The 16,065-nt window shown below is 38.4% G+C and overlaps 2 gene segments (V, D, J or C); both read left to right on the forward strand.

The window, feature by feature from the left end:
* Positions 1 to 240: 240 nt before the first annotated feature.
* LOC131907015 (immunoglobulin kappa variable 1D-13-like) lies at positions 241 to 1,019 on the forward strand. The segment is given in 2 exon segments: positions 241 to 462; positions 585 to 1,019. Coding segments are annotated over 2 exon segments (459 nt in total).
* Positions 1,020 to 14,707: 13,688 nt separating this feature from the next.
* Positions 14,708 to 15,208, forward strand: LOC131906313 (immunoglobulin kappa variable 1-16-like). The segment is given in 2 exon segments: positions 14,708 to 14,762; positions 14,886 to 15,208. Coding segments are annotated over 2 exon segments (378 nt in total).
* Positions 15,209 to 16,065: the final 857 nt, after the last annotated feature.

Genomic DNA, 16,065 nt, shown 5'->3' on the forward strand with positions numbered 1-16,065 from the left:
CAAGGAGAGCACTAGTTATTTTTTAACCAATCAGAATTATTTGAGTTTGTTAAATGTTTAATATTTCCTTCTCTGCTGTGTATTACCTTAGAGCAGGATATTTTTTAATGTTACCCCAATATGTCTTTGAAATATATTATCCAAAATAGAGCTTATATTCATTAGAAATGTCATGTATAATTTTAAAACTTGAAAAAGAAATGTAATCTTTGGAGGTATGTATGTGGTCTGACCTCAGGCATCTGGGGACACAATACTTGTGCTCAGTTACTGAGATAACTAAGCCTTGCAGCTGTGCCCATCCTAACTGGTTCCCAGTGATTTGCATGCACTCACTGCACAGCCTTGAGGACTTCTTCATATATCAGTCACACCCTGTACAGTTGTCATTGCAGTCAGGACTCAGCATGGACATGGGGGCACCTGCTCAGCTCCTTGGGATCCTGCTGCTCTGGCTTCCAGGTGAAAAAGGACTAAAATGGGAATTTCACTGTGACATAGCGATTAATTTTGACTGGCATTTGGGGGAGGTTCTTTATTATCATGCTTAACTATGTGGGTATTTATTATGTCTCCACTCCTAGGTGCCAGATGTGACATCCAGATGACCCAGTCTCCATCCTCTCTGTCTGCGTCTCTGGGAGGCAGAGTCACCATCACTTGCAAGGCCAGTCAGGGCATTAGCAGTAATTTAATCTGGTTACAGCAGAAACTAGGGAAAGCTCCTAAGCGACTGATCTATGGTGCATCCAACTTGGCAGATGGGGTCCCATCGAGGTTCAGTGGCAGTGGGTCTGGGACAGATTATTCTCTCACCATCAGCAGCCTGGAGCCTGAAGACATTGCAGCTTATTATTGTGTACAGTATGCTCAGTACCCTCCCACAGTGATACAAGTCATAACATAAACCCCTAAGGAAGCAGAAGTGAGAGGCTGGGCTGCCCCAGCTGCTCCTCTTTATGAATCACTCACTGAAACTGTTTCTTAGCTATCACAGGATTTTTAGCAAAGCTCTTGGAGAGTCATTTGTTTTGATAAAAGTGGCTAAGCAGCCGGGCGGTGGTGGCGCACGCCTTTAATCCCAGCACTCGGGAGGCAGAGCCAGGTGGATCTCTGTGAGTTCGAGGCCAGCCTGGACTTCCAGGAAAGGCGCAAAACTACACAGAGAAACCCTGTCTTTAAAAACCAAAAAAAAAAAAAAAAGTGGCTAAGCAGTCCTCTCTGTACCCTAAATATCTTCATTATCTCCAGCACTACACAGTACCAATGACCTTTCTGCTTTAACAGAATGATAGACCCCAGACCTAGGGTACTACCTTCTTGAGTGGGCACCCCAAGAACCCAGACTCTGGTCCAGTGGATGCAAACAGCAAGAGGTTTATTGATGCGGCTGTACAGTCGGGCTACTTTTGTCCTGAGAGCAAGAGTCGCGCCTACTGCAGCCACATGGGTACTTTTAAAGGAAAAGCCAATAAAAGCCATAAGATTACAATTCCCATACAATTTTGTTTCGATTGATTTATGTCTAGAGGCTAATTTCACAAGATCATGGCCTGATCACAGGGTGGGTACAGTCACATCCACATGCACATTCTTCCCAAAACCTCAAAGGGGGTATCAGGGTGGGAGTGAAGTTTACACAAAGGTTACAGTGGTCCTTCCTGGAACACTTGCAGTTATCAAAGTCACAGTTGAGCGCGTCTCTTAACAGAAATCTCTTTACATTGTTACATTATGGCAGGGGTGGCTGAGCCAGTTTGCCCTTGGAATTAGCTTTATAGTTCCTCATTCTCCTGGGGCTTGGGGGGGGGGCGTGTAAGCTTGAAGGGTTAGTGTCTTTCAAGAGGACACAGTCATTCTTTATAAGGAATCTGAGTTATATCTCCAGCTTGGATTCATACAGAACAGTGGAAACTACTGTGAATATTCTAGAACACATTATTTAAATACAGAATATTAGCTTCTAAGTGCCAGTATTTGAAGGGCAGAGAAATCTTACTGAGAGAAGCTGACAGCAGGAAGGATTCTGGTTTTCTCGTAAAATCTGGAGCACAAGTGTCAGAGAAAGGGGAGGCTGTCTAACCAAGATTCTCTGCTGTGTCTTGAAATTCCAGTCGTGATTCTCTCAGCTGTCTGCAGCACTTCACATAGGAACTAAAGGCTCCTATGCACACTGGTCTGCTTACAAAAATCAAATCATGCCAAATCACACTCATATGACTTTTAATTTCACTGTGTGAAGTGGAAAACGGATTCATATATATGACATCATATAGGTTGTAAAGGATTGTCTTACATTTGCTTCTGTAAGTGATATTAATGAAGAATTGATATTCCAGAGCATAGCTTTAGAAACAACACAAAGCTGGGCAGTGGTGGTGCATGCTTTTAATTCCAGGACTCTGGGAGGCAGAGGCAAGAGGATCTCTGTGACTTCAGGGCCAACCTGGTCTACAGAGAGAATTTCAGGACAGTCAAGGCTACACAGAGAAATCCTGCCTCAAGCCCCTCACCCCAAATAACAACAACAAAATAACAGTGATCTATACCCTATTCTTTTTATTTTATGTTAGAAATCATTTTTGGGTAAGATCTATTTCCTGTCCCTTTATGATGTCCCATTTATCTATCCACCTATCTATACACCGACACTACACACAGACTTAATTATATTTTTATCCAAAAAAGAGCAATCAAGCCAGAAGATATAATACCACTTTTACAGTTTTCAATTTTCTTAGTTACTGTTGTCTGATTTTCTACATAAATTCTAGACTGAGTTAATCAACTTTGGAAACCTCTTCAGGAATATTAGTTACATTAAATTATTGAGTTTATGTGCCAATTGGAGAAAATATACATTTAAAAGTGGTTCATGGAATTGGAGAGAACACCTATTGCTTAAGAGTACCTGTTGAAGAGGACCTGGGTTTAATTTTCAGCACTCACATCATGACCCACAGCTGTCTTTGACTTCAGTTCCAGGGAATCCAGCACCCTCTGCTGGTCTCTGAGGGCACCAGACATGCACATAATGTTCCCACAAACACGCAGATGAAATAGTCATACATATAAAATTATTTTTTTAAGTGGTTCATATTATGAACACAGACATAGTCTCTATTCACTTGTATTATCTTTAATGTACAAGGATAATTCTGCTACCCTTGGTGTATATAGAAATTTTATTATAATTACTCCTAAATATTTATGTTGATATTCCTTCTTTATGAATTTGTGTACTGATCTATTAGCAAATATTTTATTTCATTTCTTTCATTGATCACATCTTATTACATTTTGTATATTGTGCTGTTGGTTTAGATACAGATGGTGACAGCAGACATTTTGATCTTATTTGTAATCTGAGGTATAAAATGTCCAACAATTTTTTAACTGGGTTGTATATTCGCTTTAGCATTATAGGCAGCATATAACAGTAAGATATTTTTGTCACTATGTTTTGCTTCCTTAGAGATTTATCATGAATACCTATTAACTCCCATAGAAATGATTAAGACACTATGGAGATAATTAATACAATTCATCTTAATTGTCAGAAGGATGAACTATGTGGTAGAGTGTATAATATTAATATGGACTTTGTCTTGTTAAATACATTCAACTAGGTCATGATGCATCACACATAAACAAAGTGGTGAAGGTGGAGAATCAGAAGGGGAACAAGGGGAGCAGGAACATGAGAAAGAGATAGTAAAATAAAATTTAATTTATTCCTTTACTCTATGTCACTATCTCACTTTACATACCAGTCAAACAACTTTGTTAGAAAATACATTTTTAATAAAATACAGTATTTCTCTATGGTGTCAGAGGATGTAATAATCACATCTCCTAATCTCTAAGGGGAGCCATATTGGTCTCTGTTTACTGTGTGCATTCACTGTGGTCCTTAATGATAACAAGAGGATCATAGTATATGCCTCACTCTTTCAATTTTCTATCTCAGTGAATATTTGCTGCCTTAATTCCTTAGTTATTTTTTAAAGCTAGGGTGATGTGGTAGCCATCATTACAGCTATGGTGTGTATAATAGAAAAAAACGTCAGTAAGCCTTGAGACAACACTGTTATTTTTGGAGTTAGTAACCCTCAGGTTCTGGGGCTTCCAGAGCACACATGGTGATAGATATCTATCATCTATCTGTCTATCCAACTATCCATCCATAAAGCAAAGCAGATCATTAATCTATGGAAAATAACCTAAGATTTTCTATTTTGTTTTGCTATAGGTTTTGTTGGAGCCCACCCAGGTTTCCTAGTTGCTTTACCCAGCAGGACTGCATAAGAGGATGATTGGACAACAGGCTTGGGTACCAGGTGTTTAGAAGGGTCTACACTTGGTTGTATCTAGCAGACAGAGGTCTTTTGCCTTGCCCCCTGCCATTATGATAAAAAGTCCTTTGGAATAAAGTTCGAGGCTGGTGGGTTTTAACCCAGGCCCTCCAGAGGCTATTCTGTGTTTCTGTCTTTCTTCTCATCATCTAGGTATCTCTTTCTATCTAATATTTCTCATTTCTTCTTACTCAAGAGTATCCTGGGTTGTAAAAGTGGGGGCTGGTCCTCAACAAGGTTGTTATTAAAATTTTTGTCACTTAGGTACATTGTTATGACTCCTTAAATTCATTAAGGTGATTAATGGGACTTCTGGAGGATGATTGACATTTAGAGGTTTCTGACATGTGGTACCATGAATAACTAAGGAAAGTTATAAATTAAATTAATCATATCAGTGATTTATAAAAAGTCATAATATATGAAACATTATGCTATTGAATTGCTTTTAACTGTAATATATGATAAAATCATGAAGGAATTATTTGAGGAAATCATACCATGTGCACCAGAATGATAATAGTCACTTTTCGGTAACACAAGCCATGGGGTAAACGTCAGTGAATAATTATAATAAAGCTGAATGAAGAGTGTGTAAGACAGGAGAACAATGCCACAGATCATTTTCTGAAGTTTTTTTTAATTCATTTTACATACCAACCACAGATCCCCCTCTCATCCCTCCTTCCGCTCCCACACCTGCCCTCCTCCCATTCCCTCCTCCAAAAGGGTAAATTATCCCATGGAGGAACAGCTAAGCCTGGTACATTCAGTTGAGGCAGGACCAAGCCCCTCCTCACTTTATCAGGGATGAGAAAGGTGTCAAAATATAGGTAATGGGATACAGAAAGCTGGCTCAGGTACCCAGTATAGATCCTGGTCACATTGCCAGGGGCCCCTCAAACAGACCCAGCTACACAGCTGTCTCCCTTGTGCAGAGGGTCTAGTTTGGTCCAAAGCAGCTTCCACAGCTGTTGGTCTAAAGTTCATGAGTTCCTTTGAGCTTAGTTCAGTTGTCTCTGTAGATTTCCCCATCAAGATCTTGACTTCCCTTGCTCATGTAATTCCTCTTCCCTCTCTTCAACTGGATTCCTGGAGCTCAGTCTTGTGCATTGTTGTGGATCTCTGCATCTGTTTCCATCAGTTACTGGATGAACTCTCTGTGATGACAGTTAGGGTACCCACCAATCTGATTACATGGGGAGGCCAGTTCAGGCACCCTCTCCACTATTGCTAGTAGTCTAAGCTGCGGTCGTCTTTTTGGATTCCTGGGAATTTTCCTAGCACCTGGTTTCTCCCTAACCCCATGTCTCCCTCTATCAAGATATCTCTTTCATTGCTCTCCCACTCCGTCCCTTCCCTAACTCGACCATCATGTTCCCTCATGTTCTCATCCCCAGTCTCCTACACTCCATTGTCTCCCCTCATCCCCAGTTTACTCATTAGGATCTCCTCTCTTTCCCCTTCCCAAGGTTATCTGTGCATCCCTCTTAGGGTCCTCCTTGTTTCCTAGTTTTACTGGAGCTGTGGGTTGTAATCTGATTTTCCTTTGCTTGACATTTATTATCTACTTATGAATGAGTACTGTAGATGAATTTCTAAATGGTCTTATTAAATAAGAAACACAGAGCCAAATATAGGGGTGAAAGCCTTAAAGATCAGGAAAATAGTGAGAGCCACCAGCTAGCCTTAACTCACCATGCTGCTGTAGCTTCCCAAGAGAGCTACTTCCTGTCTACCCAGGCTTTTATTGCCTTGCTGTTCTGCCCTCTCATTGAATCTTAGCCTAGCTACTTCACTTCCTTGTTACTGCCTGTCTGTACAGACCTCCAGGTCTCTATGGTTGGTACTGGGATTAAAGGCATGTGTTAGCACACTTGGCTGTTCCCTAGTATGTCCTTGAACACACAGAGACCCTGCCTGTCATGTGATTGGATTAAGGGCGTGTGCTACCATTGACTGACTTCTATGTTTATTTTAAAATGGCTGGCTATGTCCTCTGATCTCCAGGCAAACTTTATTTATTAACATAAAAATAAAATATCACCACAGAGTACATACCATATTTGTCTTTCTGAGTCTGAGTTACCTCACTCAGGATGATATTTCTAGTTCCATCATTTTGCATGCAAATTTCATGGTGTCATTGTTTTTTACAGCTGAGTAATACTTCATTGTGTATATGTACCACATTTTCTTTATCCATTCTTTGGTTGAGGGGCATCTAGGTTGCTTCTAAGCTATTATGAATAATGCTGCTATGAACATAGTTGAGGAAATGTCCTTGTTTTATGCTTGAGCATCCCTAGGGCATATGCCCAAGAGTGGTATCATTGGGTCTTGAGGAAGATTGATTCCCAGTTTTCTGAGAAACTGCCATACTGATTTCCAAAGTAGCTGTACAAGTTTGCATTCCCACCACCAGGTGGAGGAGTGTTCCACTTGTTCCACATCCTCTCCAACATAAGCTGTCATTAGTGTTTTTGATCTTAGCCATTCTGACAGGTATAAGATGGTATCTCAGAGTCATTTTGATTTGCATTTCCCTGATGAATAAGGGTGTTGAGCAATTCCCTAAATGTCTTTTGGCCATTTGAGATTTTTCTGTTGAGAATTCTCTGCTTAGCTCTGTCATCCATTTTTAAATTAAATTATTTGATATTTTGCTGTCGAGTTTCTTGAGTTCTTCATATATTTTGGAGATCAGCCCTCCCTCTGTCAGATGTGGGGTTGGTGAAGATCTTTTCCCGTGCTATAGGCTCTAATTTTGTTAAATTAAAATTTACTGTAACCTTTGCCTTACAGAAGCTTCTCATTTTCAGGAGATCCCATTTATTAATTGTTGCTCTCAGTGTCTGTGCTACTGGTGTTATATTTAGAAAGTGGTCTCCTGTAACAATGCGTTCAAGGGTATTTTCTACTTTCTCCTCTATCAGGTTCAGTGTAGCTGGATTTATGTTGAGGTCTTTGATCCACTTGGACTTGAGTTTTGTGCATGTTGATAGATATGGATCTATTTGCAATCCTCTACATGTTGACATCTAGTTTTGCAAGCATTTGTTGAAGATGCTTTTTGTTTTCCATTGTAGAGTTTTGGCTTTTTTGTCAAAAATCAGGTGTTCATAGGTGTGTGGATTAAGGTCAGGATTTTCAATTCGACTCCATTGGTCCCATGTCATTTTTTTTAATGCCAGTACCAAGCTGTTTTTATTACTATAGGTCTATAATAGAGCTTGAAGTCATGGATGGTGATGCCTCCAGAGGTTGCTTTATTGTAAAGGATTGTTTTAGCTATCCTGTTTTTTTTTTTTTCAATACAAAGTTGAATATTGCTCTTTTGAGGTCTGTGAAGAATTGCATTGGGATTTTGATGCAGATTTCATTGAATCTGTAGATTGCTTTTGGTAAGATTGCTATTTTTACTATGTTAATACTACCTATCCATGAGCATGGGAGACCTTTCCATTTTCTGATAGCTTCTCTGATTTCTTCCTTCAAGGACTTAAATGTTCTTGTCATATAGGTCTTTTACTTGTTTGGTTAGAGTTACCCCAAGGTATTTTATACTATTTGTGGCTATTGTGATGTTTCTCTGATTCCTTTCTAAGCTCGTTTATCATTTGTGTATAAGAGGGCTACCGATTTTTTTGAGTTATTCTTGTATCCTTTCACATTACTGAAGGTGCTTATCAGTTGTAGTAGTTCCCTGATAGAACTTTTAGGGTCACTTATATAACCTATCATTTCATCTGCAAATAGAGAAATTTGACTTCTCCCTTTCCAATTTGTATCCCCTTGATCTCCTTTTGTTGTCTTATTGCCTACCTACAACTTCAAGTACTATATTGAATAGATATGGGGAGAGTGGATGTCAGCCTTGTCTTTTGCCTGATTAGTGGAATCACTTTGAGTTTCTTGTCATTTAATTTGATGTTGGCTGTTGGCTTTTGGCTTGCTGTAAATTGCCTTTATTATGTTTAGGCATGTTCCTTGTATTCCTGATCTCTCCAGGACCTTTATTTTGAAGGAGTGTTGGATTTTGTCAAAGTCTCTTTCAGCATCTAATGAGCTGACCATGTGATTTTTTTCTTTCAGTTTGTTTATATTATGGATTACATTGACAGATTTTCATATGTTGAACCATCATTACATCTCTGAGATGAAGCCTACTTGATCATGATGGATGATTTTTTTTATGTGTTCTTGGATTTGGTTTGCCAGGATTTTATTGAGTATTTTTGCATCAATGTTCATGTAGGAGATTGGTCTATAATTCTCTTTCTTTGTTGCATCTTTGTATGGTTTGTGTATCAAGGTAACTATAGCGTCATAAAAAGAGTTTGGCAATGTTCCTTATGTTTCTATTCTTTAGAACAATTAGAAGAGTATTGGTATCAGCTCTTCATTGAAATTCTGGTTAGAATTCTGCACTGAAATCATCTGGCCCTGGGATTTTTTTGGTTGGGAGACTTTTAATGGCTGCTTCTATTTCCATAGTGGTTATCAGTCTCTTTAAATTGTTTATCTTGTCTTGATTTAATTTGAGTATATGGCACCTATCCAGAAAATTGTCCATTTCTTTTAGATTCTCCAGTTTTGTGGAATACAAGTTTTTGAAGTATGACCTGATGATTTTCTGGATTTCCTCATTGTCATTTATTATGTCTCCCTTTTTGTTTCTGATTTTGTTCATTTGGATGTTCTCTCTCTGCCTTTTAGTTAGTTTGGATAAAGGTTTGTCTATCTTGTTGATTTTCTCAAAGAACCAACTCTTTGTTTCACTGATTCTTTGTACCGTTCTCTATTTTATTGATTTCAGCCTTCAATTTGATTATTTCCTGGCATCTACCCATCCTGGGTGAGTTTGCTTCTTTATCTTCTAGAGCTCTCAGGTGTGCTGTTAAGTTGCTAGTGTGAGATACCTCCAACTTTTTTATGTAGGCCTTTAGAGCTATGAACTTTTCTCTTAGTTCTGCTATCATAGTGTCCCATAAGTTTGGGTATGTTGTACATTCATTTTAATTGAATTCTAGAAAGTCTTTAATTTCTTTATTTCTGCCTTGACTAGTTCTTCAAGTGATTCAGTTGACACTTGTTCAATTTCCATGAGGTTGTAGAATTTCTGTAACTTGTGTTGTTGTTGAAATCTAACTTTAAGCCATGGTGGTCTGATAAAATAAGGAGGTTATTCCAATTTTTTCGTATTGTTTGATATTTGCCTTGTGACCAAGTATGTGGTCAATTTTAAAGAAGGTTCTGTGGGGTGCTGAGAAGAAGGTATGTTCTCTTGTGTTTGGTGAAATGTTATGTAGATTTCTATTAAGTCCATTTGCCTCATAACATCTGTTATTTCCCTTATTTCTCTGTTAAGTTTTAATCTGGCATATCTGTCCATTGGTGAGAGTGGGGTGTTGAAGACTCCCACTATTAATATGTGGGGTTTGATGTGCGATTTAAGCTTTAGTAATGTTTCTTTTACATATGTGGGTGCCCTTTTATTTGGGGCATAAATGTTCAGAATTGAGACTTCATCTTGGTGGATTTTTCCTGTGATGGATATGTAATGTCCTTCTTAATTTCTTTTGATTTTAGTTTGAAGTCTATTTTGTTAGATATTGGGATAGATACACCAGCTTGCTTCTTAAGTCCATTTGTTTGGAAAGTCTTTTCCCCAGCCTTTTACTCTGAGATAGTGTCTGTCTTTGAAATTGAGATGTTTTTCTCGTATGCAGCAGAAAGATGGATTCTGTTTTCATATCCATTCTCTTAGCTTGTGACTTTTTACAGGTGAATTAAATTCATTGATATTAAGGGATATTAATAACCAGTGATTATTAATTCCTGTTTTTTTTGGTGGTAGTGTTGTGTATTTTCCTTCTTTGGTATTTGTTGGTGTGGGATTATCTATTGCCTGTGTTTTCATGGGTGCATCTAACTTCCTTAGGTTGGATTCTTCCTTCTAGTGCTTTCCGTAGGGCTAGATTTGTGGTAGGTATTGTTTAAATCTGTTTTTATCATGAAATTTTTTGTTTACTCCATCTATGGCAATTGAGAGTTTTGCTGGGTATAGTAGTCTTGGCTGGCATCCATGGTCTCTTAGTATCTGCATAATTGTGGAACCTTCTGGCTATCAGAGTCTCCACTGAGTGTTATTCTGATGGGTCTGCCTTTATATGTTACTTGGCCTTTTTCCTTTGCTGCTCTTAATATTTTTCTTTATTCTATATGTTTAGTGATTTGATTATTATGTGGCAAGGGTACTTCTTTTTTGGTCCAGTCTATTTGGTGTTCTGTAACCTTCTTGTATATTCATAGGCATTTCCTTCTTTAGGTTGAGAAAGTTATCTTGTATGATTTTGCTGAATATATTTTCTGTGCCTTTGAGTTGGTATTCTTCTTCATCTATCCCTATTAATCTTAGGTTTCACTTTTTCATGGTATCCCAGATTTCCTGGACATTTTGTGTTATGACTTTCTGGCTTTAGCATTTTCTTTGACTGATGAATCTATTTCCTCTATTGTATCCTCCATGCCAGAGATTCTCTCTTCCATCTCTTGTATTCTATTGGTTGTGCTTGCATCTGTAGTTCCTGTTCATTTACTCAGATATTCTATTTCTAGCATTTCCCCAATTTTTGTCTTCTTCATTGTTTCTATTTCTATTTTCAGGTCTTGAACTATCTCTTCACCTGTTTAATTGCTTTTTCTTTGTGTGCGTGTGTGGCTTTCTTTAAGGGATTTATTGATTTCTTCCATTTTTTGTCTTTTCCTCAATTTCTTTAAGGGAATTTTTTCATTTCCTCCTTAAATGCCTCTATCATTGTCTTAAAGTCATTTTTAAGGTCTTTTTTTTTCTGTTTCTTCTACGTTGGGATGTTCAGGTTTTGCTGGTGTAGCACCACTAGATTCTGGTGGTGCCATATTGCTCTTTATGTTGTTGAATATATTCTTGCACTGGCTTCTACCTTTTTTTTCTCCAATTGGTGCAAATAGTGTCTCTGTCTCAGGGAAACACTCTTGGTCTATTGGAGCTGGCAGAGTCTGTGTCTCAGAGAGCATCTGTGGTCTTGGAGGATGAGTGAGTTTGGGGAAGACAAAGTTTTGAGAGTACATAAATAAGAAAATACTTGAGAAAATTCTAGACTTAAAGCTTGTGGGATTTGTTAATTAAAGCAAAATCATTAGAAATGAGGAGAACTATGACCTCCACCACTAACTAAGACCATTGGGGCTTCTGGAGGAAGACAGACATTCAGAATTTTTTGACATGTGACACCATAAATAACTAAGGACAGCTAAGTTCAAAAGAAAAGGGGGAAAGGGCTTGGAAATCCATGAAGATTAGCTAAGAAGGTAGACAGATGGTTCCACAGTCAAGACCATTGCTGACAAGATTTTCTCTATCACTCCTGGATATTTTACTTAAACATATTTGAACAGATACCTTTGAAGTTACTCATGCCGTGGTGATAGAGCAGCCTTAACAGCAAGTGACAAATATGGAAAGAAGATGGAAACTATCATACTTCACAGGTGAAAGGATTATCTATAAATATGCAAATTAATTTATAATTAAATTATTAGACTCTACAAGAGAATATAAAATAATTTGATTAAAAGTTAAAAATACAACCAACTTTATGTAACTAAAATAAAAAGGTAACATAATTATAAACTCAGAGAATTAAATATCTCATATTCAATCTTAGGAAAAATATAAAATTTGTCTACAGTGAAATTGGCAAAATAAAATTTAAAAGCATCAAATAATCATAAAAAACATATCAAAATAATTAGTATTTATTTAATTCACTAATTGAAAACTTCAATATTGAGAATAAAATTTTGGGTGGGTCATCATTATTTTCTTGCTTTTTAAGACAAGTTCCTTCATGTAGTATAAACTGTTCACACTCCTGCCTCAATACAGTGAGTGTCACCAAGAGTGGTTGTCTTCTAAAGTTTCCTATAAATATTACATATCCCTTTTCCTCATTTTTTAAGCATAATGAAACTATTCTGTAGAGATTTTATTAAAAAGATTTGATACCAATGCTCCATAAACTTTATAAAATAACAACAAATATATAAACCTATGGGAAATAGTAAAATAAAAAATACTGTAAATTAAGAATAAATTATTGTTTTATGTGTACTGGTATTCTACCAGGATGTACACCACATGAGTGCCTGGTGCCTACGGAGCCCAGAAGAGGGTGTCAGAGCAAACCAGCTATGTCTTACCTCTAGGAAATCTTCAGCCCAAGAGCATCTCAAGAGAGTTCCTGTTTTCTCAGACTGAAAGCCTCTGAGTTCTAACCCGAGAGGGTCTTAGTTGAACTGCCTAAAGGCTTCTAGTTCCTGGTCCTCACATCTTATATACCTTTCTATGTCCTGCCATATTACTTCTTGGGACTAAAGGGGTGTATGCTTCCTAGTACTGGGATTAAAGGTGTGTGCCACCACTGTCTGGCTGTTTTCCAGTGTGGCCTTGAACTCAAAGATATCCAGACTGATTTCTGCCTCATGAGTGATAGGATTAAAGGTGTGTGTGCCACCACTGTCTGGCTTCTATGTCTAATATAGTGGTTAGCTCTGTCCTCTGATCCCTAGATAAGCTTTATTGGGGTGAACAATATATTGGGGGACACAATATATCACCACAAGAGGCAGAAGTACAGCTGGTAGATCAACAGAAAGAGAGTGAAGTGAAGAGGCAGGGAAGCCAGCATTACTATTGATCCACCAAAAGCTGCTGTGTGGTATTCCTGATGGGGAGGGTGTCCTGTATCTTGATGAAGCTGCTTTAATTCTAGGTTTTGTTCACACCCATCACTTTAGACCAGATTCTGGAAAATCAGCCAGGTCAGGTGTGGGAGTACATCTCCCATCTTTTGAAGGGTTATTAGGAGGAGGGGAGAGGGATAGGAAAATATCAGATAGAAAGAGAGACCTAGCGGATGAGAAGACAGAAACACAGGATAGCTTCAGGAGAGCCTGGATCAGTACCCAACAGCCTCGTTCTTTGTTAAAAAGGGCTTTTTATAATATGCAAAAGGGAGAGGCAAAAGACCTTCGCCTTATAGCCAAGTGTAGACCTTTCCAAACTCTTGGTAACTACACCCGTGGTCAAATCATCCCATTACACAGCCGGGTAGAGCAAGCTCAGATTCTCCTAGATAGCCGATCTTCTAGATAGCCTCTGTGGAATCCACAGTCAGGCTTAGGCTGCAACACTGTCTAGCCTTTCACAGTTATGTTTCTAAAAGACCCTTTGGATCCTCAGGCTCCAGGACAAGGGTACTAAAGTCTAAATAGACTCTACTTCTGATGGGAAATAAGCCTGGATGCCAAGGTGAGAACATAGATATGTGTGTTCTGTGGTATTCAAATATTTGTGTTATAAGGATGCACAAACATTTCTGCTTCTTAGCTTGTTTGGAGATGGAGACACACTTGCAGACAGTGAGGATGCCACCTAAATTAGGATAATATCTCCAGTTACTGCTCAAGAGCAAAAGTGAAAATATCATTTGTAATACACAGCAGAGCCATGTATTGAGTAGTAATGTAATGTTTTCTGTTATAGTGTTCAAGTTTGTCATCACTAGTCAATACTTTATGATGAGGAATTGAGGGAAATTGAAGCAAATGGTAGGAAAGAGGAAATATGGAGAATCTCAAACAGAGGAAAAGATGATACAACATCTTTAGTCTGTAAGTATGAAAGTACTTCCATTTTCATAAGGGGTTAGACTGCCAAGTAAACAGATTTTGGGGATCAAGTTGTTATATGTGCACCTACTGTATAATTGCTTTCTTTGTCCCATAGTAAGTATGGTTAGAGCTGTAAAATCTTATTTTTAAATCATTAAAATGATCCTATGATCCTGGTAAATTGTCCTTTTGATTTAAATAAATGACTACTTCAAACTAACAAATATTTCACAATGAAATCACAAAGTATTTTTTCAACCAATCAGAAATATTTGAGTGAGTTAAGGATTTAATAGTCCCTTCTCTGTTGTATATTTTCTCAAAGCAGGATATTTGTCAATATTACCCCAATGTATCTTTGAAATGTATTATTCAAAATAGAGGTGCTATACATTAGAAATGTCATGTACAATTTTAAAATTGAAGAAGTGTGTTCTTTGCAGACATGTATGCAGTCTAACTTTGGGCATCTAGGTACCCTGCACTTGTGCCAAGCTGCTGAGATGAGCAAGTCTTGCAGCTCTGCCCATCCTAACTGGCTCCCAGTGATTTGCATGCACTCACTGCACAGCCTTGAGGACTTCTTCATATACCAGTCACACCCTGTACAGTTGTCACTGCAGTCAGGACTCAGCATGAACATGAGGGCCCCTGCTCAGCTCCTTGGGATCCTGCTGCTCTGTCTTCCAGGTAAAAAAATGACTAAAATGGGAATTTCACTGTTACAGTCTGATTAGTGTTGACTGGCATTTGGGGGAGGTCCTTTTGTATAATGATTTACTATGTGGTTGTTTACTTTATCTCCACTCCTAGGTGCCAGATGTGACATCCAGATGACCCAGTCTCCATCTTCCCTGTCTACATCTCTGGGAGACAGAGTCACTCTCACTTGCCGGGCCAGTCAGGGCATTAGCAGTAATTTAATCTGGTTACAGCAGAAACCAGGAAAACCTCCTAAGCAACTGATTTATGGTGCATCCAACTTGGCAGATGGGGTCCCATCGAGGTTCAGTGGCAGTGGGTCTGGGACAGATTATTCTCTCAGAATCAGCAGCCTAGAGCCTGAAGATATGGCAACTTATTACTGTCAACAGAATGCTCAGTTTCCTCCCACAGTGATACAAGTCATACCATAAACCTCCATTGAAGCAGAAGTGAGAGGGTGAGCAGCTCCAGCTGCTCCTCCTCATGAGTCACTCATTGAAACTGTTTTGCAGATGTCATAGGATTTTTAGCAAAGTTCATGGAGAGTCATTGTTTTTACAAAAGAAGCTAAAAGTCCTCTCTGTACCCTATCATTCTTCCCCTTCATCTCGAGCCTTTCAGAGTACCAATGCCTTTTCTGCCTTAATAGAGGACACAGCCATTCTCCATGAGGATTCTGCATAGTATCCTTAGCTATATCCCCAATATAGAACAGTAGAAACTACTGTGAACATTTCAGAACACATTTAAATACAGAAAATTAGTTTCTAAATGCCAGTATTTAAAGGGCAAAGAAATCTTACTGAGAGAAGCTGACAGCAGAAAGGATGTCTGGTTTTCTCATAAAAGCTAGAGCACAAGTATCAGAGAAAGGAGGAGGCTGTCTAACCATGATCCTTTACTATGTCTTGAAATTCCAGCAGTGGGTGTTGATGCTTTCAGCTGTCTACAGCACTCTACATAGAATTTTAATGGCTCCTATGTTCTTTGGTCTGCTTACAAAAATCAAATAATATTGAACCACACTTCTATGACTTTTAGTCCCACTGCATGAAGTAGAATATACATTTGTCTATATGACATCGTATGGGTTGTAAGGGTTGTCTTAAACATGCTCCCATAAGTAATTTTAATAAAAAAATTTGCCATCTGATCACCAGAGTAGGTCAGTTCATGCTTTCTCTTGACCATTGCCAGTAGTCTATTGTGGAGGTATCTTTGTATATTTCTGGGGGCCTCTCTAGCACTTTGCTTTTTCCTATTCCCATGAGGTCTTCATTTATTATGG

The sequence above is a fragment of the Peromyscus eremicus genome, chromosome 3 (assembly GCF_949786415.1).
Source record: "Peromyscus eremicus chromosome 3, PerEre_H2_v1, whole genome shotgun sequence".
In the NCBI taxonomy this organism is placed as follows: domain Eukaryota; kingdom Metazoa; phylum Chordata; class Mammalia; order Rodentia; family Cricetidae; genus Peromyscus; species Peromyscus eremicus.